Source organism: Scyliorhinus canicula, chromosome 13, assembly GCF_902713615.1.
Source record: "Scyliorhinus canicula chromosome 13, sScyCan1.1, whole genome shotgun sequence".
In the NCBI taxonomy this organism is placed as follows: Eukaryota; Metazoa; Chordata; class Chondrichthyes; order Carcharhiniformes; family Scyliorhinidae; genus Scyliorhinus; species Scyliorhinus canicula.
The window spans coordinates 129,070,722-129,098,143 of record NC_052158.1 but is presented as its reverse complement, the minus strand read 5'-3'; the positions used below and the strand labels follow the sequence as shown (position 1 = coordinate 129,098,143).

At 45.4% G+C, this 27,422-nt stretch overlaps 1 protein-coding gene across 8 annotated transcripts in view; it reads right to left on the bottom strand.

The window, feature by feature from the left end:
- Positions 1-9,119: 9,119 nt before the first annotated feature.
- The window catches only part of vwa5b2 (von Willebrand factor A domain containing 5B2), a 200,237-nt gene continuing 181,934 nt past the window's right edge, over positions 9,120-27,422 (bottom strand). For 7 of the 8 annotated variants that reach the window (XM_038816219.1, XM_038816216.1, XM_038816218.1 and 4 more), the window contains 4 exons: positions 21,584-21,733; positions 12,813-12,882; positions 12,240-12,363; positions 9,120-10,221 (listed from right to left, as the gene is read on the bottom strand). In XM_038816219.1, coding sequence (XP_038672147.1) covers positions 9,451-10,221; positions 12,240-12,363; positions 12,813-12,882; positions 21,584-21,733 — 1,115 coding nt within the window. In that variant the 3' untranslated portion in view covers positions 9,120-9,450. The remainder of the gene's footprint in view (positions 10,222-12,239; positions 12,364-12,812; positions 12,883-21,583; positions 21,734-27,422) is intronic. The other variant, XM_038816221.1, reaches the window with a different exon arrangement.

Genomic DNA, 27,422 nt, shown 5'->3' with positions numbered 1-27,422 from the left:
AATGGAAGGGTGCTTTTCTGATTGCAGGGCTGTGACTAGTGATGTTCCGCAGGGATCAGTGCTGGGACCTTTGCTGTTCGTAGTATATATAAATAATTTGGAGGAAAATGTAACTGGTTTTATTAGTAAGTTTGCGGACGACATAAAGGTTGGTGGAATTGCGGATAGCGCTGAGGATACAGCAGAATTTAGATTGTTTGGAGACTTGGGCGGAGAGATGGCAGATGGAGTTTAATCCGGACAAATGTGAGGCAATGCATTTTGCAGGTAGGGAATATACAGTGAATGGTAGAACCCTCCAGAGTATTGACAGACAAGAGAGATTTTGGTATACAGGTCCACAGGTCACCGAAAGGGGCAACACAGGTGGAGAAGGTAGTCAAGAAGGCAAACGGCATGTGCCTTCATTGGCCGGGGCATTGAGTATAAATTGGCACGGCATGTTGCCAATGTATAGAACCTTAGTTAGGCCACACTTGGTGTATAGTGTTCAATTCTGGTTGCCACAGTACCAGAAGGATGTGGAGGCTTTAGAGAGGGTGCAGAAGAGATTTACCAGGATGTTGCCTGGTATGGAGGGCATTAGCTATGATGTGAGGTTGAATAAACTCGGTTTGTTCTCACTGGAACGAAGGAGATTGATGGGCGACCCGATAGAGGTCTGCAAAATTATGAGAGGCATAGATAGAGTGGATAGTCAGAGACTTTTTTTCCAGGGTAGAGGGATCAATTACTAGGGGGCATAGGTTTAAGATGAGAGGGGCAAAGTTTAGAGAAGATGTACGAGGTAAGTCTTTTACACAGAGGGTAGTGGGTGCCTGGAACTCGCTGCCAGAGGAGGTGGTGGAAGCAGGGATGATAGTAATGTTTAAGGGGCATCTTGACAAATACATGAATAGGATGGGAATAGAGGGATACGCACCCCGGAAGTGTAGAAGATTTTAGTTGAGACGGGCAGCATGGTCGCGCAGGCTTGAAGGGCCGAACGGCCTGTTCCAGTGCTGTACGTTTCTTTGTTCTTTGTTTCACAGACTAGTAAGAAATTCCAAACTTTATGATTCCTTTAGAAAGCTTTTCACCAGCCAATTTCTTCTCAGCTTTGTCTGTGCTTCCCACGAACATTATCCTGTTCTAGTTCCAGGTTCTTTAGTTCGACCTTTAGTTCCTCTGGAGATTGCGCCCTTGCATTTTACTGCTTGGAGCAGAGCTATGAGAGCTGCCTTCTTGCTCTCACCCTGTTTCCAACTGTTGTTAGCAGAGATGTTCCCCCTGTGGAAGTCTGTCTGCATTGACTGCCTGAACTTGCAATTAAAACTAAAGAACAAAGGAATTTTTTTTCCTCATACAAGGGCCTGTAGTTGCCTGTCAACTGTACTTAGTCTTCATGCCATGGACTCTCCATCACAGTTGGAACTTAACCATCCCCACACACAAACACCTTTGTGCAGCAGAATCTAACTTTAGGTCCCTTCCAGGCATATAAACTTTAAATTAAATTTGCCTAAAACTATACCTTATTTCTACTGTTCACCCAACCAAATAGAAATTGCTTAAAACTACATGTGTTTTCCGAACAGAGTTCTGTGGGAATTGGAACTGGCCAAGTTCGAATACACTGAAACCAGACAAGCTGCCAGGACATGTCTGGACCTGCCCTGTCAATCAGCCATCAAGAGATAATCGATTCGATTGATATTCACTGATCTATTGTTGAAAGCCCAGATTGAGCCAGACTCTCGGGCAACTTAGAGTTCCTGCCATCACCTTATTTGGTAAGGGTGTACATGCGAATAACACCATCGGAGATGGACACCTGGGGTGGAAAGAGGAACCCCTTCCTGATACCACATTGGCAGACGGTCACAGGAAGTAGCAAAAGGGAGTGAAGCCAAGGGGGATATGAATTGCCACTCCGGACACCTCGGCAGCAAAGACTCAACTTGGGAGGTGACCTTGACCGAGCAGACCACACCATAGAAGGAAGGAAGAAACTGCTGGTGAGAACCACCTTCGTGACGACGGACCAGAGGGACTCAAGGACCGGATCCAAAGCCCTACCAAGCCAATAGTGCAAAGTAATCTTGGGTATCTCTAGAGAATACTTTGTGGGTAATATGCAGGTAATGATGTTGAATAAAAGTGTTTGAATTTATACCTGTGTTTGCACTTTGTTCTCCTCAGTATTAAAGGACACCTAGGCAAAACATTTCTGTAAATAAACTAGTTGAAAGTATCTGAATTGGGCAGATACAATAAGAGCATTGCCTTATCATCCATGACCATTCACCTGGAAGTTGGGTGTTTTCTGCTGTCTACTAACTGTGCTCCTTAGAGGCATTCCACCTCCATTCATCCCTGCCTCTGACTGCAGCCAATAGCAAATCACACAGCATGAACAGCAACTCCACATTTTGCTGAGATTGTTATGAGACCCATGAGTTGGGAACAAACCTATTGTGTGGGCTTCACCATAGAGAAGAGAGCACATATGAGCATGGTTGACATCCAGTTGCCTCATGATTATTAGGGTGCCCCTTTATTCAGCTAATTGTGCTGATCTTGAACTCCACCCAAGAAAACCTCCTCCCACTGGAAAGTAACACAGTTTTGCATTGATTGCGATTACATAGCTCAGAATCTAAAAATGGTGCATGTTAATTTTGAGACTTGTTCAACAACTTTCTAATCTCCTCATAACCATTCCTTTCCCCTCACTCTTGGACCTCCCCCGTTTCCCTTGTACCTATTACCATCCACTTCTATTTGCCTTCTCTCACCTCTGAGCCGACACCCATTAACGTCCCCATGCCCACCCTGATCCCTCCCATTATTCCACCACCTGTTTCATCTATTTCCATGACCCACCGCCAAGAAATCTTTACCTATCCGACCATCACTGGATCAATCACCCTACTGCATCCCACTCACTGTGACTGTTCCCTCCGTTTTCCAGGACCCTCAGTTCAACCCTCAGGACCCTACTATCGATAGCCCGGCCCTGCACTCCAGGACCATCTCATTCCTTAAATCCTTTCCCAGCAGTCCCCCTCCCCTTTCCAGCTACAGGAACCCCAGACCCAACAAGGCCCCTTCCTCCATCCCACATTCTGCACACCTGCGTTACCTCGCTGCCTCCTTCTCTGCCGCAGTCTCTTCCTTCCCGAGACAGCCTCTTTTCCTTCCCCTGCCTCTGCGTTTCCAGTCTTCATGCAACTTGCCCCACCAGCACCCGATATGAGTCAAGATTTTCCAGTGGGCCACATGAAGGCCAAAGCAACACCTACTCATCGCAAAGTTGTTGAAGAAATGAACCTCACCAGATTCACACTACTTATATACAGTGTGAACATTCTAATTTCTCGCTGGTGGAGAATATATTTGGAAGGGGAACATAATTCCAGAGAGGTGGCCTTTTAATTGGAGATGCCTGGCTTGTTAATGCATGCAAAAGGGCTTCCTGACATTGAGGAATCTCAGCTACCATTTAACATGCCTTTAAGTCCCGAGAATCTAATTGCTAAAGTTGGGGCGGGATTTTCTCAGCCCCGCGCTAGGCCGGAGAATCCCCGCAATCTCGCCACGCCGCCCCAACGCTGGCACGCAATTCTTGGAGCGGAGAATTGGCGCCAGTGCGTTTGGTGCGGCACTGGTCGCGGGCTGCTGTACGCGGCCGGGCCGCCGATTCTCCGGCCCGAATGGGCCGAGCGGCCGCTCTAAAACGACAGAGTCCTGCCGGCGCTGTCCATACCTGGTCGCAGGGTCAGGGGTGACCTGTGGGGGCAGAAGGGGGGCTCTGACCCCGGGGTGTGCCGACCCTGGGGGGTGCCTCTGATGGGGCCTGGCCCGTGATCGGGGCCCACCAATTGGCGGGCCGTTCTCTCGCTCCCTGGCCCCATTTTCTTACGCACCGGCCACTGAACTCCCACGGCATGTTGCGTCAGGGCCGGCACGTTGAGGGAGGCCACCACATATGCGCCGGTTGGCGTGGCGCAGAGTTCACGGTGGAATGGGAGGCTGAGGTGGCGTGAATGGCTCCAGCGCCGTGCTGGCCCCCTGTAGGGGCCAGAATCGATACTCCCAGCGGCCTGTTCACGCCGTTGTGAAATGTTACGTGTTCCCGACAGCGTGGACACTCTGCCGCCGAAGGGGAGAATCCCGCCCACATATTCTCCGCCTGGAAACTGATTATTGTCCTCCTGCCAAATTAACTTTTCCCATCTGCCAAGCTTCCCATTTTTGGTGGGAATGGAAGATTCCACCAGTTAACTCTCTTTGTCATTCGGTCGATGCTGCCAGACTTGTTGAGTACTTCAGCATTTTCTCTTTTCATTGTAGCATATTTTTAGATTGTTAACGTGAACAATGTTTTAGAAAGAAGACTAATCATACATTTAACACAAGATGGTGCTTTGGTACTGAACAGTTATATTTTTTTAATTCAAATAAAATCTTGACTTACCAAGTGGTGGGTTTTGGTGCAGCCAAAATAATTAATCTGCTCATTTTAGTAAAGAATGATCAAATCAGTGAAACTGAAACTGGTTTTCCATTTTTTGAAAAGCTGCAGTATCCCATAAATTAAGAAATTGTATCACACAACTTTGTTAGTAATTTGGTGGGAGCAACATCTATGATAAATCTGAGTTTGAATCGGCCCCTTGGCCCTGAGGAATGAAGGCACTTGTCAGGGCAATGCCTTGACCAATCAGTGTCAATCTTCCTGGTTTAAATTTCAAATAATACTTGGCAATTAACTGTCAGTCACTTGGTGCATTCTCGATGGCAACACCTCTACCAATCACAGTCTACTTGTTAACCTACTTGGGGATGTGCGACCATAACATGATAGAATTTTTTATCAAGATGGAGAGGGAAGTAGCTGATTCGGAGACTAGGGTGCTGAATCTTAATAAAGGGAACTATGAAGATATGAGGCCGAGTTGGCCTTGATAGATTGGGGAGAGTTACTTAAAGGGATGACAGTGGATTGGCAATGGCAAACATTCAAGGAACGCATGGATGAACTACAGCAACTGTTCATTCCTGTCTGGCACAAAAGCGGGGGTAAGAGGGCCAATCCATAGCTTACAAAGGAAATTAGAAATAGTACCCGATCCAAGGAAGAAGCATACAGATTGGCCAAGAAAAATAATAGTTCTGAGGATTGGGAGCAGTTTAGAATTCAGCAAAGAAGGACAAAGGGATTGATTAAGAAGGGGAAAGTACAGTAGAAAGGAAGCTTGCAGGGAACATAAAGACTGACACTGAGTTTCTATAGATCTGTGAAGAGAAAGAGGTTGGTAAAAAGAAATGTAGGCCCATTGCAGACTGAAACAGGGGAATGCATAATGAGGGACAAAGAAATGGCTGAGCAATTAAATACATGCTTTGGTTCTGTCTTCACAAATGAGGACACAAATCAGATCTCAGAAATGTTGGAGAATGAAAGGTTTAGTGAGAGGGAAGAACTGAGGGAGATCAACATTAGTGGAGAAATGGTGCTGGGAAAACTGATGGGATTGAAGGCAGATAAATCCCCAGGGCCTGAGAATCTGCATCCCAGAGTGCTTAAGGAGGTGGCTCTGGAAATAGTGGATACATTGCTGGTCATCTTCTGGGATTCTATAGACTCTGGAACTGTCCCTGCAGATTGGAGGGTAGCTCACGTCACTCCGATATTCAAAAAGGGAGGTAGAGAGAAAGCAGGGAATTATAAACCAGTAAGCCTAACATCAGTAGTGGGTAAAATGCTTGAATCCATTATCAAGGACTTTATAGCGGAACATTTAGAAAGCAGGGCAGGATTAGTCAGAGTCAGCATGGATTCATGAAGGGAAAATCATGCTTGACAAATCTGTTGGAATTCTTTGAAGAGGTAACCAGTACAGTCGCCAATGGGGAGCCAGTCGATGTGGTATATTTGGACTTTCAGTAGGCATTTGACAAAGTCCCGCATAACAGATTATTGTGCAAAATTAAAGCGCATGGGATTGGGGGAAAGATATTGATGTGGATAGAAAACTGGTTGGCAGAGAGGAAACAAAAAGTAGGGATTAATGGGTCCTTTTCAAATTGGCAAGCAGTAACCAGTGGGGTACCACAGGGATTGGTGCTGGGACCCCAGCTATTCACAATATATATTAATGATTTGGATGATGTAACATCTCAAAGTTTGCAGATGATACCAAATTAGGTGGGAGGGTAAATTGTTAAGAGGATGCAGGGATCTTACAGCAAGATCTGGACAGTTGGGCGAGTGGGCAAACCAATGGCATGCAGTATAATTTGGATAAGTGTGAGGTTATTCATTTCGGAAGCAAAAACAGAAAGGCAGATTACTACCTGAATGGTTGTAAATTGGGAGAGGGGAGTGTGCAGTGGGACCTGGGTGTCCTCGTGCACCATTCGCTGAAGGTAAGCATGCAGGTGCAGCAGGCGGTAAAGAAGGCTAATGGTATTATGGCCTTCATTGCAAGAGGTTTCGAGTATAGAAGCAGGGATGTGTTGCTGCAATTGTACAGTGCCTTGGTGAGGCCACACTTGGAGTATTGTGTGCAGTTTTGTTCTCCTTCTCTGAGGAAGGATGTTCTTGCTCTCGAGGGAGTGCAGCGAAGGTTTACCAGACTGATTCCAGAGATGGCGGGACTGTCAGGGATTGTTCTCGCTGGAGTTCGGAAGAATGAGGGGGGATCTCATAGAGACTTATAAAATTCTAACAGGACTAGACAGGGTAGATGCAGGGAAGATGTTACCAATGATAGGTGTATCAAGAACTAGGGGTCACAGCCTGAGGATTCAGGGTAAACCATTTCGGACAGAGATAAGGAGACACTTCTTCACACAAAGAGTGGTGAGCCTGTGGAATTCATTACCACAAGAAGCAGTTGATGCTAAAACTTTGAATATATTCAAGAAGCGGCTGGATATAGCACGGGGAGAATGGGATCAAAGGCTATGGGGAGAAAGCAGGATTAGGCTATTGAGTTGGATGATCAGCCATGATCGTGATGAATGGCGGAGCAGGCTCGAAGGGTCAAAAGGCCTCCTCCTGCTCCTATCATCTATGTATCTATGTATAACCAATCAGGACTTTCTTCTCAAACAGCATAAATTGTTGTTTTCCTCTTAACTTCTACCAACTATTTGTTCCCGGTCATGGAAAGTTTTGTATTCAGTAATATTTAGATAGGTTTGATCAGAAACTTAAGCAAAAAAAAACTTAAACTAGCACAACTTTGAATACAATTTGTACCTGGATTGCCAAGTGTACCCAAAGCAGAAGCTCTTGGCCTAAAGTTTAAAAAAAGATGAATGAAAATACACCCGTATAATCATTCAATTGTACAATTGACTGTTACTATGCAGGCAAAAGTTTCTTCTTGATTGAGGCATTTTCACTTGTCCAGCTGGCAGAACAGAAAGATGGTGGATTTTGTTTTTACAGACCAGACTGCTCAGGGAGAGGGTTGGCCAGGAAGTCATGGGGACCCTGCAATTCAAGATTCCTGTACAGACTGTACATCTTAACTCCAGCAAGTCAGTAACGTCTCTAATCAGCTCCCTACCCAAAGGCCCAGCCAGATTGGCAGCAAGGGGCTTCATTGGGGTGAGCAGCTAGTCAGTCACAGTAGGAGGGAAATCAATATTAGGGATGCAGTGAGGAGCAGGAGCATTTATTGGGTGGGTTGTTCTGTGTCAGCAGAATTGGAGGTCAAAGGCAGATGAAGAGGAAAGATGTTTCAAAGTAGGGAGTGGATCGGAGGCCGTAGCATTGTGATAGTCTTATGGTGGGACGGAAGACCTTACAGTGGGGAAATTGGAGGGAGTGCTCAATTGTGGAGTCTTCCTGGATCCAAGAGGTAGACATGAAGGCACTTACCTCCTCCATCTACCAAGTCCTTCACCTCGATAAAACTGTTGGTTTTTTAGATGTCTGGGAAATCCTGCCGACAGCAAGTTACCCAAAACCTACATGACAATGAGACTTTTACTCTCATCAGATTTAAAGTTACCATGTGCCTGCTTGGAGCACGTTGACTGCCTCTCCACTTTCTGAATTATATAAAAGTGGAAATGGGCGGTTTGGCCTCCACATGCTCCCAACCCCACCAAACACAAACTGCCCTTATTTTCGGTTACAATTCAGATCGTGATAACTGAAGAATTATAGGACCGGATTTAAATTCACTCAAGCCTATTGACAAAGTTAAAATGTGACCCATGATGTGCTATTCTATTGCCAAGTACCATGCCCTCTATTGATTAAGGTGAAAACTGATGCCTCATTCAAACTGTCAAAATCATCGGGCGCGATCCTCCGGCCATTTTGCGCCGGAAAAGCAGCTCGCTGTGACGCAGTATGGCCGTTAAAAGCCAGGAGACCCAGGATCTACCTGGCTCGCAAGCCTCGCGAGATTCAACAGCATCTCGCAAGATGTTGCAAGATTGATCCCGCCCATTATTTTGGCAAATCTGCATATTAGAGCAAGGCAATAAGCCTGACTCTAATGTGCAGCTTCCTGAGGTACGTGAGGCTTTTGGATTCAATCCCTTTGCCTCGGGGACCTTGGGTGACTGCTGTTTGGTACTAGTCTGCAAACGGGGACTAGATGGAATGACACTCATGGCGGTCGCCAAGGGAACTGGAGGCCCCCAGCTGCGTTCCTTTGGGGCAGGATGGTGCCCTGGCACTCCTGGTGGCAGCTTGGTACCTTGGCAGTGCCACTGCCAGCTGCCACCCAGGTGGAACTGCCAGGATACGCAAGTGGAAACCCGATCTCTCACTACAATGGGGAGTTCCAGTGAGCGGAGCTCCCCATTGTCAAAAATGGGACTATGAGTGGTCGCAGCCGTGCATTCCCTGTTCAGGCCCCTCATTCAAAGTGAGTCGCAGCGAATAGCCATGTGTTTCTCGGCATTGCAAGTGCCAAGAAACATGAGGCGAAACGCGCTCACTAGAGGACTTTGTTCCCTTTTGGGAAGATCACTCCCAACAAGTTAACAAGCTTAAAATTAGAAATCGGTGGTGCACTGAAGAATGGGAAGTATTATACAATTTAACTGCCAAAAGTCTCTTAACATTTTGAAATTGCAACAGAATAGTTCCACCAGAAGTGATATAAAATCAACATTGTTATTTATTTCAAGATTATTATATAAATCAAGGCGCATTATTATATTTCCAATTCAACCATCAGTATCAGAATCTTTTTTGATATATGTGATAGAAAGGAGGTATACATTTTGAAATCTGCACTATACATTTTTAATTAATAGAACGCTGCAACCACAATGTTCACGTAATGGCAAAAAGGCTACATTTATCCAAAGGTGCAGCAGGACTTTACATATTTCTTAGTTTCCCCCCCCAATCAGGCACTATAATTTAATTTTCTGTGCTGCAAATTAAAACTATTATAAAGTACATATATTTTCACTGAACGTCTGTATTCACATATTATTTGGGTTGTAACACAACATGTTGAGCTTAATGTTCTCATTCCAGTGACGGAGCAGGAGGAAAAGATGTCTAGTTGCTCCCTTCAGTCTACTGACGTTTACATGTTCAGGAAGCTGCTGTGAGTGTAGCCATGTGTCTGCCTTGGCTGCAATGAGCTGCCATTCCAGAAAGTAACCAGCACACTGATGTTCAAGCCACCCTAGTGCCACGGCAGTTGCCCAGCTCATCCCTTCCAAATCATCGTACTGTGTGTTCAGATCATTTGCTGACTCGTAAAAGATGCCACCAGTTTCAGAGGTGACTGGTGAGTTTTCATATAAATCAGTTTCAGAGCCCCTGCCGCTGTCAACTTGCTGCAAGGTGGTGCTCAGACCATCAATACTGACACTGAATGAATTGTAGAGGCTGGCCGGAGAACTAGTGCAATCGAAAACACTCTCAAGATGTGACCATGTAATTTTCTTTGAACCTTTAGTGCTTTGTTCATTATTTCCCTGATCCTTTTCAGACACTGGATGGACATTCTTCATACTAGCACAAGATTCAGTCTCATTTTGACTGTGGACGGAGATCCCTCTTTCCAGGAGACTTTCAGTTTTGCTACCTGATGTATCTGATGGCATACAGCGTGAAGATGGACTGAGACTTGCTCGATGACATGAGAAAGGTGAGGCCCTCCTCAGTTGCTCTAAGGGAATCTTAACAGCTTCAGAAAATGCTTCATTAAGGAGAAATGCTCCAGATGCCATTTGTAATTGCACCTGAAAGAAGAAAGTGTAAGTTAAATATACTTTTGTATATGTATTTCATTTTTACAAGGAGCCCTCACTTGGAATATATTGATGGTCACATTTGTAGCCACTGTGTAAAAAAATCTGACTTTTGTTTAATTGGACATTTTTGAAATGTTAATCTTTGAGAAATTAAACATTTAAAAACAAATCAAACGAAAATTTAATTTACTTAGGAGAGACATTTACAACATACTCTGACAACATTGATGATTCTACAGGGATCAAATCCTCTACTCCATTCATAGGTATTATAAAGTCATTAGTTTGGCTAATTGTGAAAATGTCACTCTCGTCTTTAAATTCCCTTAATAATTCAATCCAGAAGACTTTCATCTGCCAACACCCAGATTGAAACCATAGAGAGACCATGTGACCCTGGTTCTGGACACACCTATCATAAAATATACTGGATTTGAACTAACAGACAGAGACTTTCACAGGGATAGTAAGGGCAATAGCTTTACCTACTCTTCCTCTGAAATCTCTTTGAACAGACCTGAGCCCTGTTTGTGATTTGAGAACCCCTGCAGAAGACCTCATTGCTGCAAACTGAGAATACTTAAAGGAGGATTATAACCCGACACCCCACGTTCAAGAGAAAAGGAAATCACCCAGCCATGACTACAGAGCGACTATTTCAATGAGAAACCAAGTACCAGCAGTCACCGTGGACAGTGATCCCCTAGCAGTGAACATTCAGACAATCCATGAATAATGTTTCTAGCTTAACCTTTTTTAGTTGGCTAAGATAGGGAGGGTCTTGTGGCACAGTGGTTGTATCTCTATCTCTGGGTTGAAGGCCCGCTTCAGCATTTGATGGTCATGGAAGGCATGAACAAAATGTAACCAAACAGTTTGAATAACAGTCTGTACGTCTCATGGTAGGTGGTGAAGAACAGGAAAGTTTCCTGGTCAGCCATACTGCAGAAGGCTATGGCAAAATACTGTTTGCCAAACATAATAATGGATCAAACCAATGGAAGTCCATGTTTGCCAACACCCTGTTAGGGCATGGTACCTGAAGGAGGAGGACCCGGTCAGGTTTTAACATCTGATATACTGTAAAAGTTTGATTTATTTTTGTGCATGTCTGGGAAAGTTGCGTTTGTGCTTTCTGCTATAGTGGGAAGTTGGATATATTTGCACATTTTAAATCTTTGTGTTAATAGTTTCTATATCTTTACCCGAGTGAGTTTTAGTCATAATGCTAACTCCTGACTTGTTAACTGAAGAAGTCTGGCTGGCTTACTTCTTACACCGAGTTATGTACAGTTCAGTACATATTGAATTGGCAGTATCACTTTTTTAAAATTCAAACTCTTTTATAATCAACCCAGGAGTGGGACAAAGAGGGGGGTAGGGACACCCCTCCTAACCTGGACATAGTACTCTATAGTTCCAGTCATATTGATTCCATAAGAATATTATCCATAAATGAACATAAGATTGTTCTAGATTAACATCCTTGACCTTTCATTTTATTGTCTTCAGTGATCAGGAAGAAATTTCAGGTTCATTTGGGTTGACTTTCTCAATATTGAATTGGAGACAATAAAATTCACATGAAGACTAACTGGGTATGGTGTATTGTAAAAAGCCGACATTGTTCTGATTGATCTTGCACCATTATTACAGAGGGGCTGTTTAGCACAGGGCTAAATTGCTGGCTTTGAAAGCAGACCAAGCAGGCCAGCAGCACGGTTCAATTCCTGTAACAGCCTTCCCGGACAGGTGCCGGAATGTGGCGACTAGGGGCTTTTCACAGTAACTTCATTTGAAGCCTACTTGTGACAATAAGCCATTTTCTTTCATTTCATTATTAAATGACTTAAACCAGCAACGATGCTTATGTGCAGGGGTAATATTCAACATAAACAAATATTTGCTTTTGTAGTAAAAATCCATGTTGTCCAGCCTGAAACAAAGGATTCAATATTTTAATCTACAGAAGCTAATCAGAGTAAGATGTTCACAGTTTTTCTCACCAGTGGCAGATAATCATTAATCTCTTCTTCAGGAGAAGTGTCCAGTTTGGCAGACAGACAATGGGGTTTTATTGGTATGTACTTTCCAGTCTGACTAAGGCTTCTGTACCTTCCCAGGCTAAACCTTGTAGAGTGAATAAAGATGGGTTAGCAATTTGAGTGAATCAATAGCTAGAATCATACCAACAGAGCAGGGCATTTCAGAGGCTGGAGTTAGGTTATCCTGGTTTTAATTCTCCTTCCTACTTGTGCTGACAGAACCAAACTAATTGAGTCAACAATGCTCACTAATATTTATAACGCAAGCTAGAGTTGTATCCATCTATTTGGCAGACAATACCATTGACATTCAGAAAGCATTAGTAGCTACAAAGGAGTTACTATTGATTCAGCCAGTGCTCAATGAAAATGAATCCACCGAAATGTATTATCCTCAGTGGAACATCAAAATGCAATTCTAACAGTGATGTTGCTTTGTCTAGTTGGAAGAAATTCTATGCTCCATGTTTTGTAAGAGGAGTATATCACTGCTACTTTAATTATACACCATTAACAATAAGTTAATCAGGGTACCTGGATCCAAAGAAACTTTCAAATGATTTCTGTGATCGTAGCGAGACTGTTGAAGGGCTATGTGCATTACCTGGATGAATACAGAAAATGCTGTCATTGATATTGAAGTCAAACTGCAAATCAATTAAATGTCAGCAACTCAGATTTAGATGTTTTATGATCTTATTCACTGTAGAAACAATTCTCAATAATAATATTGTCTGAGGTCTCAGGTTCAATCCAGGCTCTGGGTCACTGTCTATGGAGTTTGCACATTCTCCCCGTGTTTGTGTGGGTTTCGCCCCACAACCCAAAGATGTGCAGGATAGGTGGATTGGCCACGCTAAAATTGCCCTTTAATTGAAAAAAATAATTGGGTACTCTAAATTTTTTTTAAAAATGATATTGTATTAACTGGTGATTTGCTAACAAAATGTAACACTAATGGCTACTTGAAACTATAATTTCAGATTCAAGGTCATATTATACCTACATCATGCTGCCTCCACATCACATCTAGAGCACCAAAGCAATATTATTTGTATGTCCACCTTGGTCAAATATCAAGCAATCCATTTCTCCAGCTCAAGGATAAAGGTTTGTAAGTGATCTGCCATGAGTCTACCATTAGTATAATTTACTCCCCTGCCCTGAACAGTTGATATTTAAATAAAGACTTTCGGGATGAGTACAGACATAATTTGAAAATCTTGTCTGGTGCAATTTTAATGTTTGTGTAGGGTTCTCAGTTTGGGTAAGCTGAAACCGATGCTCAGTTGAAGTAGGGACAGCTTTAGCAGTAAGGAGTTTGAACAGAGGTAGAGGAAGAGACAGCAAGGTAGCATAGTGGTTAGCACAGTTGCTTCACAGTTCCAGGGTCCGAGGTTCGATTCCCAGTTTGGGAAACTGTCTGTGTGGAGTCTGCACATTCTTCCCGTGTCTGTGTTGGTTTCCTCCGGGTGCTCCGGTTTCCTCCCACAGTCCAAAGATGTGCAGGTTAGGTGGATTGACCATGCTATATTGCCCTTAGTGTCCAAAAAGGTTGGGTGGGGTTACTGGGTTACGGGGATAGAGTGATGGTGTGGGCTTGGGTAGGGTGCCCTTTCCAAGGGCTGGTGCAGACTCGATGGACTGAATGGCCTCCTTCTGCACTGTAAATTCCATGATTCTAGAGTGAGCATAAGTAAAGTGATAGTTATTTTTTATTCTTTCACAAGATGTGGGTATTGCCAACATTTATCGCTCATCCCTAATTACCCTTGAGAACGTGTAGGTGAGCCGAATTCTTGAACCACTGCAGTGCATGTGGTGTCGGGATACCCACAGTGTTGTTAGGGAGTTTCAGGATTTTGGCCCAGCAACAGTGAAGGAATGGTAATACAGCTCCAGGTCAGGGTGGTGTGCTTGGAGGGTAAGTGCAGGTGGTGATGTGCCCATGCATCTGTTGCCCATCTTGTTTGAGGTGGCGCAGTTCATGGATTTGATGAATTTCTGCAATGCATCTTGTACATGGTACACACTGCTGCCATTGTGCATTAGTGATGGAGGGAGTGACTGTTTAAGGTGGTATGTAGAGTGCAGATCAATCAGGTTGTTCTGTCTGAGATGGTGTCATGTTTTTTGATATTGTTGGAGCTGCACTCATTCAGCCAAGCGGAGCATATTCCATCACACTCCTGCCTTGTGCCTCGTAGACAGTGGACAGTCTTTGGGGAGTCAGCAAGTGAATTACTTGCCTCTGAATGCCTAGCCTCTGGACTACTCTTGTAGTCACAGTATTTATATGGCTCTTTCAATTCAGTTTCTGGTCAATGGTAATCCCAGAATGTTGATATGGGGGGGGGGGGGGGGGGGGGGGGGGGGGGTGGGGGCGGACTCAGTGATGGTAGTTGGGGGGAGTGGTTGCATTCTCCCTTTTGGGGATGGTCATTGCCTGGCATTTGTGTGGCACATATGCAACTTGTCATTTACCAGCCCAAGCCCTGGGTATTGTGCAGGTCTTGATGTATTTGGACATGAACTGCTTCAGTATCTGAGGAGACTTGAATGATGTTGAACATTGTCTAGTCATCAATGAACATCCCCACTTCTGACCTTATGATGGAGGGAAGATCAATGATGAAGGCCCCCCTCCATTCCTATTGACTCCAGATATAAAATCCACATTTAAACTAAAAAAAAACAGTAAAGACCCAAAGTTTGTCTTGGATTTCACTGAAACATTAACACCTGTACCTCATTTGCATAATCAAATAGGTCAAACAAGGGATAGCTGCAATTAAAAAGCTACATTCAATCGAACAATATCACACTGATAGAATAAAAACGTAAGCGTAAACCAGCAAAACTTTGATTAAATTTAAAAGTCAGTGCCAGCTGCTATCTATTAATATGACAAACATAAGGGCCAGATTCTCCGTTTCAGAGACAAAGTGCTGACGCCAGGACTGAATCATGGAAGTTCTATATCCCCGAAAACAGCGCTGGCCCCGTAGTAATTTAGGAAATCCTAATGGGCTAGCTCAGGCGCCACATGGAACTAGTGTAATTCCACTAAAGCTGGCGTGTGATTCGCCGGTGTTGTGATTTGCACTGGAGAGCCTGACAAGCAGGAGCTATATCTAGGCACTGCACACCCGCACGCCCTGATCCCAGCCAAGAAGATGGCACTGGTTATGCTTGAGCACACCTATCTTATTGATAGGTCATCTGGGGCCAGAGAGTACCTGAGGGGGGGGCACCAATACGACCTGTGGCACTAAGTTCACAGTGGGCAACCAGAAATGATGGTTTGTGCCTGTCCATCCTGACCTGGCATGCGATTCTCCATTCCGGAGTCGCTGGTTGGCGAATCCAGCCCTTTGTTGATCAAGTTTGAAGTGACATTAATTTCATGGACAAATTTGCAACTAATTCACCTGTCTCACCAGTAGGTGGAGGTGGTGTGCAAAAGTTTAGGATTTGATTCACAAACATCACAACTGATCATTTCTATAATGTATAAAAATTGTCCAAGAAATCCACATTGTACAGTGTATAAGTTATGTACCGATGCTTTATCCAAGCATACAATTCCAATGTCCCGATGCATAAACAATTCACTCCCAATACTTATTAAGGTGATAGCCTCATCATCAAGAATCCCTAAGTAAAGTCTTAACCATGCTACATCTTATTATTTTATATTTTAAAACTTGTCTGTTATGACAAAATTGATATAAAACTCCCCTGGTGTCCCAGCAGCTAATACTGACCAATCTAACATTAAGCAATCAATACAATATAGTAATATCACTGTACCCAAGTAAGACTAGAGGTTGTTACGACCCCCTCAGGGGCTAAACCCTATGTTGTATACGGCTCCCCCTCCAACACGTGGAGTACAAACTCCCCAGCTGATGAGGGGGCCTTCCCCATGACTGGGAGGAATCTCACAGGATATAAATACTGACCTGGGTGCAGGTCAAGGAGGATGACCCTGTAGGGTAAGGAGTTGTGTAATTGTAGCATTAGTGAGTAGAGTAAATAAACCTAGTTGTATCCTGCCTACCTGGTGTTGTATAAAGGCCTTACCGTTGACTGCCACAGAGGTGATTGGGAAATCTCCAATAAATTATGGTTGCAAATGACTGGGATTGATTTTACACTCGATTTTATGCACATCATTTGTGTTGAATTTTCCTCCATTCATTGCCGTTAGCTGGAGAAATTGCTGCAGTTTTGGCCATTTTCTGTTTGTTGCAGTTTGTAGAGACTCTTTTTAAATAGTCTCTGTAGACTATTTGCTCTAGTATGCTTTTTCAACCAGATTCTGGGCAGAATTCTCCAGACTGCCAGCCGCCTGCTTCTCAGCCGTGCACCGTTCACAGGCAGTGGGATTCAATCTTCCTGCCGATTGTCAATGGAATTTCCCATTGTAACCACCCCACGCCGCCACAAAACCCATTGGCAGAGATGCACTGCCGGCAGGAAAATTGAATCTCAATGGGCAGAGAATTCCGGCCTCTGTTTGCGGAGTATTTCTGCCAGTCTTGTTGGAAATGCTGCTCCACCTTCAAGCCAAAAGAAAAATACTGCAGATGTGGCAATTCTGATATAAAAACAGAAAATTCTGAAAATACTCAACACATTAGACAGCATCTGTGAGGAGAAACAACTTTTTAGTGATGAAGGGTCATCAATCTGAAACATTGGGCCGAATTTTCATCCTCGAGGTAAGTAGCAGGAGTTGGGTAATTTTGCAGCTCAGCGTGCCTGTCTCAGGGGAAGGTACTGACAAAGGCAAGATTTTTGTTTCAGTGGGGTGGATGTTAACTGGAGTTCATCCATCACCCTCAGACACAGTTCAGAGGCAGCCACATTTCCTGCTGAATGCCAAAGTGTGGTGTTTAAAAGGTCTGCCTCAGTGCTCTGCACTTCGTCCCACTGTAATACAGTAGTCCCCCGTTATACCGCGCTCCGCAATACCGCGGTTCGCGATATACGGCGGGGGGGGGCTTATGGACCCCAACTGTCAGCTTCCCTCTCCGGATCAAAGTGAGCCGTCCGCTGAAATTGACACTGCCGGCTGCTCTCTCCCTCCAATCAGCCGGCAGTGTCAATTTCAGCGGCCGGCTCACTTTGATCCGGAGAGGGAAGCTGCTCTCTCACTGAACAATCAGCCGGCCGCTGAAATTGACACTGCCGGCTGCTCTCTCCTCCAATCCAACTTTTAAGTTGTTAAAAATGCAGCAGTGCTGTTTTAATTAGATCCACGATGGGGGTTTTAAATTTATTTTAAAATCTATGCATGCGCTTCCCATCGTGAGTCTACGGGGGTCTGACCTCTCCCCCCCCCCCCCCGGGAGACTCACAATGGGAAGCGCATGCATAGATTTTTAAATAAATTTAAAACCCCCATCGTGGATATTCGCGGCTCGGATGCAACGCGGGTGGCTGTCTTGGACCCCAACACCCGCGTTATAAAGGGGGACTACTGTAGAAGCCAAAAATAACCCTCTATTCATCACCCTTTGCAAACTCCCACGCCTCTCCAACCAGCCCGGTGGGCCTCCAAACACCCCGTCCCAACCTATGCCCTACCAATGGCCCCTCATATCCTCCATGCCAACCCATGTCTCTCCACCAACCCCCCCCCTCCCAGATCCATCATGCCCTCCATGCCAATCTCTACAGAACCAATGCATCTGAGAGGAAGAGGTATGTAACAAAAACTTTTTTAAAAAGTAATTAATTCATAACTCTCTAAAATAAAACTGATTTTACTATTACCCTATAAAAGTGGCAATCAACCAGACCTTGAAATTACTAATTGCAGAAAGTTCAAGCACTTGACAGCTCTTTATCTTATATAAATATTCACTTGCAATTGAGAAATAGATCTAAAATGTTGGGGGCCATTTTCTGATACTGGACTTCCAGCCAGCGCAGAGCAAGGAGACGCTCCAGCAGCATGAAATCGAGACCTCCCCGTGGTCCAAGGTTGGCATCATCCTCTTTTGTGCGAATGGTCATGACTACTTGTTGATAATTGACTATTTCTCCAACTACCTTGAAGTCGTGAAGCTCCCAGACCTCACATTGCGGACCGTCATCAAGGCCTGTAAGGAGACGTTCACCAGGCATGGTATCCCACTCATTGTCATGAGTGACAATGGCCCGTGCTTCAACAGCCACGAGTAGTCGATGTTTGCCAAGTCATATCATTTCAAACATGCCACTTTCAGCCCACACTATCCGCAGTCCAATGGGAAAGTTGAAAAAGGGGTGCACATTGTGAAACAGCTCATCTGCAAGGCCGCCGATTCTGCTTCTGACATCTACGTCGCGCTGATTGCATACAGGGCGACCCCACTGTCCACTGGCATGTCGCCGGCTCAACTCCTGATGAACAGGGACCTGCGAATGACACTTCCAGCCATACACTTGCCCAACCTGGATCACCTCCCGGTGCTGTAGAAGGTGCACCGAAACCAGCAAAAGCAGGGCTATGATGCTCATGCCACTGATTTGCCCGAGTTATCCCCGGCAGACACTGTCAGGATCAAGCTACCAGATGGTGGCTGATCTGCTCTAGCTGTTGTTGTTCGGCAGGCTGTGCCCCGCTCGTATATTGTATGTATGGCTGATGGTTCTGTTGTGCGATGAAATAGACAGGCACTGTACAAAGTTGACGGCCCGCAATCGATTTCTTCTCCGTTTTCATCCGTTGTTTTGCAACCTCCTGATACCACGAACTACGAGGCCACTAGTCAGGATTCCATCCCGCCTGACAAGGCGCTGTCGCCCCCACCACCACCTCTCTGGCGTTCGACAAGGATCAGACGCAAGCCCCAGAGACTGGACTTATGATCATTTGTTTGTTTGCTATGTTCTGTTTTCTCACATTAGACAGCTGTCTTCACATGTAAATACGTTCACATATGCCACCGCTTGTAAATATGTTAATATATGCCACCACATGTAAATACGTTCCCATATGCCAACAAAACATAAAAACAAAGGGGAGATGGCATGATATGCAGACATGCAGATAATGATATATAGACAGGCACAGACAGGCAGCTAATGAACACAGAGAACAGGACATGACCAATGAGCAGGCAGGACATTCAGGGGTGGCATCTCACTATAAAAGGCGTACTTCACCTCTTTCCACTGATGAACATCTACAGAGTGAGTCAGGGTATATTTACAGTATCAAACCTCCAGCACATGGCTAAGAGCTAGTCTGGTTCAGTCAGACAGAGTAATCACACTTAGGTTAGCAGAGAGTCTGTGCTAAATGTGCTACTGGTTCAATAAATCAGATTGAACTAACTTCAAGGTCTGGAGTATCTTTTGGTTAAAGCTGCATCCAGTTGCAGCCTGTGTTATCCCAGAGTACATAAGACATCAGTTGGTGCAGTGGTTAGTACTGTAGCCTCACAGCGTTGAGGATGGGTTCGATCCCGGCCCTGGGTCACTGTCCGTGTGGGGTTTGCTCATTCTCACCCTCATAACCCAAAGATGTGCAGGGTAGGTTAATTGGCCTCGCTAAATTGGGAAAAAAATTAATTGGGTACTCTAAATTTATTTATTTTTTTAAATTAGGGGCACCAGATGTGGAGCCAATAATCCTGACTCTATGAAAATCTCGCCCTTTAACACTGTTTCTCTTCACAATTGTTGCCTGACCCAATGAGTATTTCCAGCATTTTCTGTTTCAATCCCTCCTTCAAGCCATTGTCTGACACAGTTACACATCGACACTCTGAATGCATACCAAAAGATCCTAAGTTCAATGTCTGTTCTGTTACAATTTAACTGACTGCAGGCGAGCAGCACATGACATAAGCATCCCTGACTAGGAAGAGAAAAAACATCAACCAATAATCTCAATCTTGTCCATGTCCGGTAAGCTCTGTGTACGCATGCTTCGATTGCCTGTTGGTATTTTTCAGGTTCACATATGAAGAATGGCCAGTAAGATGAGGTACTGGAAGGCTGTTAATATGTGTAGAACCATACCCTGGTAAAGGGTTAGAATTTTCACCAAAGACGGGAAACAGGATAGGGAGAACATTGACTCCAACATATTTTCTTTCAAAAGATGCAATCTGCATATGCACAGATTCTATATACCCATTTTGCCTTCTGAGTTATCTATGAATACTTCCTTAAAATGATTGTTCCTTTATTGTAATGAATTATTTGCCTTCTTTTTTGCTTCTGAAAGTGTCTTTGAGTTGGTACGTTATTCCTATTAGAAAAATACCTTAAACAATACCAATTAATTTAATTATCAAAATACCAATGCTTGAGCACACAGAAAGGATGCATCAAATGATGCTGCTCAAGTATGCTATCAAGAAATTGGAGATTGGGAGAGAGTCATCTTTTCTTGTCTGAACAGCTGCCATTTTGGATGCCAAATCTGACATCACTAATCTCAGTGAGCGGAGTGTTGCCCTGCTACAAGTTCTCAGAATTCCATTGTTGTCCCCTGTGCTTTACAAAGTTATTACATTTTTTAACGTGATGCAAATAATTGGCATCTTCATAAAGATGCTCAAACTATGCTTGACACCTGCGCGTCTGAGCTCTCCCTTGTGAGTGGCAATGATGTCACTTGTTGGTCAATCACAGTCTGCAAAGGGGTGAATGTTTGCTGCATGCTTGTGGTAGAAACTGCAACATGACTCCAAACCAGCTGACATTGTTTCATGCAGAGTGACAGCAAACGCCTTCAGTAGTGGCTTTACATGGTTAGAATTGCAAAGCAACTCAGTAGAAACTCTCAGCCACGCGAAACCTCTGTATGAGGAAACATCTTTTTCATACAGCAGGAGCAGGTTTAGCTCACTGGGCTAAATCGCTGTCTTATAAAGCAGACCAAGCAGGCCAGCAGCACGGTTCAATTCCCGTACCAGCCTCCCCGGACAGGCGCCGGAATGTGGCGACTAGGGGCTTTTCACAGTAACTTCATTGAAGCCTACTCGTGACAATAAGCCATTTTCATTTCATTTCATTTTTCATTAGGATCTGGAATGCACTGCCTGAATATGTGGTGGAGGCAGGTTCAGTTGCAGCTTTCAAAAGAGAACTGAATCATTATCTGAAGAGGAAAAAAAATGAAGGGCTACTGGGAAAAGGTAAGGGAGTTAGATTAGGTGAATTGTTTTTGCAGAGAGCAGGCATAGACGTGACAGACCAAATGGTCTCTTTCTATGCTGTAACCATGATTCTTAACAGCTGGAGCTCTTCTTCAGTCACTACCTCCGTCCCTTCCTCAACCACAATGAGTGACTCACTCTGTGCCTCCCTCTTAAGTTCATTGAGTGTCTTTGAAGTGTCTGTAACTGGGCTGATGCCTGGTTCAAGTGTAATGGATGGCTCAGACTGTTCAGTTAAGTCTTGCTGTGCAGAGATGCCTGACTTCTCTTCCAGGTCATCTGATCTTTCTGTAATAAAAAAAGCAAAATGGCACTGGATGAGCGCATAGGCATCGCCGTACATATTGGTGCAATGAAAGTACCTGCATATTTAATGGAAAAGCACAGAATCTAACCTAATCTTGAGTAAACCATAAATCATTGCACACAAAAGTACATATTTGCACAAACCAGGTGCATTGTTGTTTCCACAAACTTCAGCATCCCATGCAATGGTCTCCATGATGTGCCCCTCACAGTCGGTATTAGAGTCCCACCACCAGTCCATGTGCGCTGTTTCCTGTTCAAGATCATCTTCATTAGCAAAGAAAAGAACAGTATGCATTGCATGAGAACATTTTGCAGCGAGAAAGGGCTTTGCAGTGTATAGGTGACAGGTTTAAATGCTCTATCTGGTCAGCTGGAATTCAGAAAACAGCATACAGAAATGTCAACGTGAGCAATGAGGTGACTTGTCAATTCTCTCCCATTGTTACAGATGGATCTGACTATCAAGTAACTTGCATTGCAGCATATGGCTGTGACAGTAGTTGTAGCTACCAACCATACTTTCTTGAATGTCGTTTTGGAGAAGGGTTTTGCTCACCTGAACTTATCCAGTATTTTTCTGGAAGTTGAGGACACAAGAGCTGACAAAAATATTTCAGAGGTATTCAAAAAGGCCAGAAAATGCAGTCAAAATCATTTAGGCTGACTGTTCTTATGCATGAACTGTTCAACCGTTGCTCTTCTTGACCTTTTGTGAGAATTTTACATTTATAAGAGCTGCAATAATTTGAAGAGCCTCTTCCACGGTGTGGGTTTCTCTAGATGTCCCCATTCTTTCCATAAGTGAATGTGTGAACATTCCACACCAGCTTGCTGGATACACACATGCCTATCGAGGTGCCCAAAACGATGATTATTGGAGGCGAAGCAAATTGCCTGTAGATTAATTGCAATTGCTTTAACAAATTCAAATTATGCTTCAGTACACTTCAAATATCTAATTGTCAGACTTTTATTCAGGGGGCTGGTGCTTCTCAGATGAATCAACAAAATGCGTAGGTAAAGCTGAATTTTCAAGAATCCAGTAAAAATAAGAATAAAATGGAGACTCTTAAAAATAAATTTAAAGTGCCCAATTCATTTGTTCCAATTAAGGGGCAATTTCGCAAGGGCAATCCCCTTACCCTGCACATCTTTGGGGCGAAACCCACGCAAACACGGGGAGAATGTGCAAACTCCACACGGACAGTGACCCAGAGCCGGGATCGAACCTGGGACCTCAGCGCCATGAGACAGCAGTGTTAACCACTGCGCCACCGTGCTGCCCATAAAATGGACTCTTATTTAACTCATCAAGTTTGATGATTTGGTTTATCACAAAATTGGATACTCGGTCATATTGCCGACACATTTCCCCAGGAGTTAATCCGATTGTCTGCTGTAACGTCAGAAGAAGACTTCTGCTTGTGACCATGGAGTGATTGGTCACATAAAGGGCTGTTCCTGTTCAAAGTCACAGAGAAGGGAGATCTGGGTGGAATTTTGATGAAAAGGTGTAGGTGAATGTTAGAGAAGTAGTTTACCCCGATGGTATGTCTTCTGATCACCGGACCGAGCAGAAAACAGTGAGAGGTTTGGCTGGAAAGTTAAAACAGTCTTGTGCTTCACAGACAGTCCCTTCCAGCATGTAGGCGGGGGATGGGAAAGCTGTAAGGCCCCAGATACAGGAACTGATGACTTTTATTAATGAGGAATTCCATAAACAGAGGAAAGAAATGCATGTGGATCATGCAAAGGCCATTGCAGAAGCTGTGGCACCCCTGAAGAGTACTTTGGAGTGGATGGAGAGGTGTTTGGAGGTGCAGGGGTCACAGATTTTGGAGATTGAAGGAGTGATCTCAGACCACAGTGATTGTGTGGTGGCTCTGGAGGCGGGGCTCCGAGGAGCCCTTTGTAAAATGCTGAGGGCAAAGGTTGAGGAGCAGGAGAATACCTCGAAAAGACAGAACCTGCGAATAATGGGCCTGTCTGAAGGAGTGGAAGGTGTGAGTGCCATGAGGTACGTCTCGAGGATGCTGGCGGGACTGGTGGCAGAAGGGGTGCTGGATAAGGCACCTGAAGTGGACCGAGCGCATAGGTCTCTGAGGCAAAAGCCTTGAGCTGGGGAGCCGCCGTGGGCGGTGATGGTGAGACTCCATAAATTTGTGGAGAAAGAGAAAATTCTATGGTGATCCAGGGAGAAGCGTAGCTGCGACTGGGAAGGAAATAACGTCCGGATTTATCAGGATATCGGAGCCGAGTTGGCAAAACGGCGGGCAGGTTTCAACAAGGCCAAGGCGGTACTGAAACGGCGGCAGATTAGGTTTGGGGTCCTCTGCCCATCGAAATTATGGGTGACGTTCGGAGGCCGGGAGTATTATTTTGAGACCCCAGGAGCGGCCGAAGACTTCATTAAGGAGCATAAACTGGGGGAGAACTGAGTGGACAATGCTTGGGAACCGGGGTACTGGCACTTTGTAATGGCCGGGAGTATGTTTGAAGTGGGTGTCGGGATTGGGGATTTCGCCTTTTTTTGTGGCGGGTGTGGGTTCTGTTCAATGTTGAGATTGTAAGGAGTTGTGGGGGTGAAAAGTTTATGTGGGGATGGATGTCCCCCCCCCTGTTTTATGGGACTATTTGTGTTTAACATCTGTTTGCTTGGTTTTGGAGAAGGCTGCCTGGAGTTCAGGAGAAATCATTGTTTGGGTGGGGGAGGGCAAGGTCAGCAGGAGGCCTTCTTCTTTGAGCTGAGGAGTGGGGGGGGGGGGGGGGGAAAGCGGGGGGGTTTCTGTGACGTGGCAGGGGGTGAGAGATGACAAGAGCGAAGAAAGGGGCCATCTGGGATGGGCTAGGTACAGAGTGAAATTAAAAGGGCAGGAGATAAGTGGGGAACATGACGGATGGTAGAGGGGATTGGAGGCGCAAGGCTCCGGTAAGGTTGGTAACGTGGAACGTCCGGGGACTGAATGGGCTGGTTAAAAGGTCGCGGATGTTCACGCAACTCAGGAGCTTGAAAGCGGGGGTTGTCTTTTTGCAGGAGACACACCTCCATGTGAAGGACCAGGTTAGGCTAAGGAAGGGGTGGGTCGGGCAGGTTTTTCACTCGGGGTTTGATTTAAAATCAAGGGGTGTGGTGATTTTAATGAGCAAGAAAATGGGATTTGTGAGTGCGAAGGAGGTGAGGGATCCAAGTGGGAGGTATGTAATTGTGAGTGGGGTATTGGAAGGGGCACTGGTTGTGTTGGTAAATGCCCCAAATTGGGATGATGTGGGTTTTATGAGGGGGTTGCTGGCAGTAATCTCGGATTTGGCCACATACCAGTTGATCATGGGAGGAGATTTTAACTGTGTCCTGGAGCCGAGGGTGGATAGATCAAGCCCCATGTCGAGGGGTAGGGTACGAATGGCAAGGGAGCTGGTGGGGGGGGGGGGGGTTTATGGAGGGGAGGGGTATAGTGGATCCATGGGGCTTTAGAATCCAGGAAGAAGGGGGTATTCCTTTTTTTCCACACGTCCAGAAGGTGTATTTGAGGATTGATTACTCTGTAATGAGTTGGGAGATTTTGGTTGGGTGGAGGGGCAGAGTATGCGGGGATAGTTATCTCAGACCATGCACTACACTGGCTGGATATTCGGTTCAGTACGGGACGAGAGCAGAGGCCGGGGTGGAGGTTTGACTCGGGGTTGTTGGCGGATGGAGGTTTTTGTGATAAGGTGCAGTTGGCGATTAGGGATTATGTGGAGTTCAATCAGAATGGGAAGGTGTCGTCGGGCATTTTTTGGGAAGCACTGAAGGCAGTGGTCCGGGGAGAAATTATCGCATTTACGGTTCGTTCGCAGGGCGGAACATGACCGTCTTGTGAGCGAGATAGTGGAGGTGGACCGGGAATACACGAGGGTGCCCACCGTGGAGGGATTGGCGAGGAGGAAAAAGTTGCAGGGACAATTTGACAGGCTGACAATGGGGAGGGTGGTAGGGCAACTGCGTAGGGCAAGGGGGGTGCAATACGAGTATGGGGAGAAGGCGTGCTGCATGCTGGCGCACCAGCTGCGGAGGCAGGCATCGTCCAGGGAAATATTGAAGATCCGGACTGGGGCTGGGATGTGGTGTCAGGACCAGGGAAGATAAATGAGGCATTTAGAGAGTATTACCAGGGACTTTATGAGGCAGACACAGGAGGAGAGGAGGGGGATATGGGGTGGTTTCTGGACAAGCTGGAATTTCCCCAGGTGGAGGAAGTAAAGAGGCAGGCATTGAAGGAGCCCCTGAGGCTGAGGGAGGTGCTGGATAGTATCGGGGTATGAATTTGGGGAAGGCCCCTGGGCCGGATGGGTACCCGGCAGAATTTTATAAGGAATTTGCGGTGGGTCTGGCACCACATCTGTTGGGGGCGTTTAATGAAGCACTGGAGAAGGGGGAGTTGCCGGAGACGATGAAGCAGGCAGTAATCACATCCCAAAAAAAGGGAAGGATCCGGCAGAATGTGGGTTGTATAGACCCATATCACTATTGAACACGGATGTGAAAGTATTGACTGAGTTGTTGGCGGGGGGGGGATGGAGGATTGTGACCCGGCGGTGGTTGCAGAAGATCAAACAGGCTTCATGAAGGGCAGGCAGCCCGCGAGTAATATAAGACGGCTGTTGAATGTGGTGATGAATCCGTCGAGAGCTCTGGTACCGGACGTGGTGGTGTCCACAGACACGGAGAAAGCATTTGATCAGGTGGAGTGGCGGTACCTGTTCAAAATTTTGGGAAGGTTTGGGTTTGGGCTGAGATTTGTGGCATGGGTGCGGGTGCTGTATGTGGCGCCAAGAGCGAGGGTGAGGACGAATATGAGCTCACAAAGCTTTGATTTACACAGGGGTACGAGGCAGGGGTGCCCGCTGTCGCCGCTGCTGTTTGCGCTGGCCATAGACCCATTGGCGATGGCTCTCAGGGGATTGGCAGAGTGGCAGGGGATAATGAGGGGACAGAGGGAGCATTGGGTGTTGCTCTATGCCAGGGGTGGGCAAACTATGGCCTGCGGGCCGCATGTGGCCCGACAAAGGTTTTTATGCGGCCCGCCAATGAGGTGCCCGGAATCATAACCGGCATTTTTGAAAAGCCACCGGGGAAAAGCCGCTGAAGTAAATGCGCTTATTCAATAAGCCTTATTATTGTTTGTAACCTGGACTCCTATTGGTCGCACACCCAACTAAACCGACCAATAAGGCAGCCCCACTCATCCACCCCACTACGCGCGTTTTTATCGTTGACTCGGCCAGGCTGTGCTTCTGTCAGTGTTAAGGATCAGCACAAGCAACTTGACACCTGATTTCAACAAACCGGTAAATGACTGCAGTCAGATGCATCATTCTCATTGACATTGTTCTGTTACTTACTGAGTTACTTTGTTTTTCAAATAAATGTGCTTTTTTTTCTTTAAAGACCTTTTATTTTGGCTATTTAAAATATTAATTATTTTACTTAATATACTATGCAGCCCTTTAAAATTGTGAATTTCTGAATGTGGCCCTTGCACGGGAAAAGTTTGCCCACCCCTGCTCTATGCCAATGACCTCTTGCTGTATGTTTCGGATCCGTTGGAGAGTATGGGAAGGATTATGGGCCTGTTGGGGAGGTTTGGAGGGTTCTCGGGTTACAAGCTGAATGTAGGGAAAAGTGAGG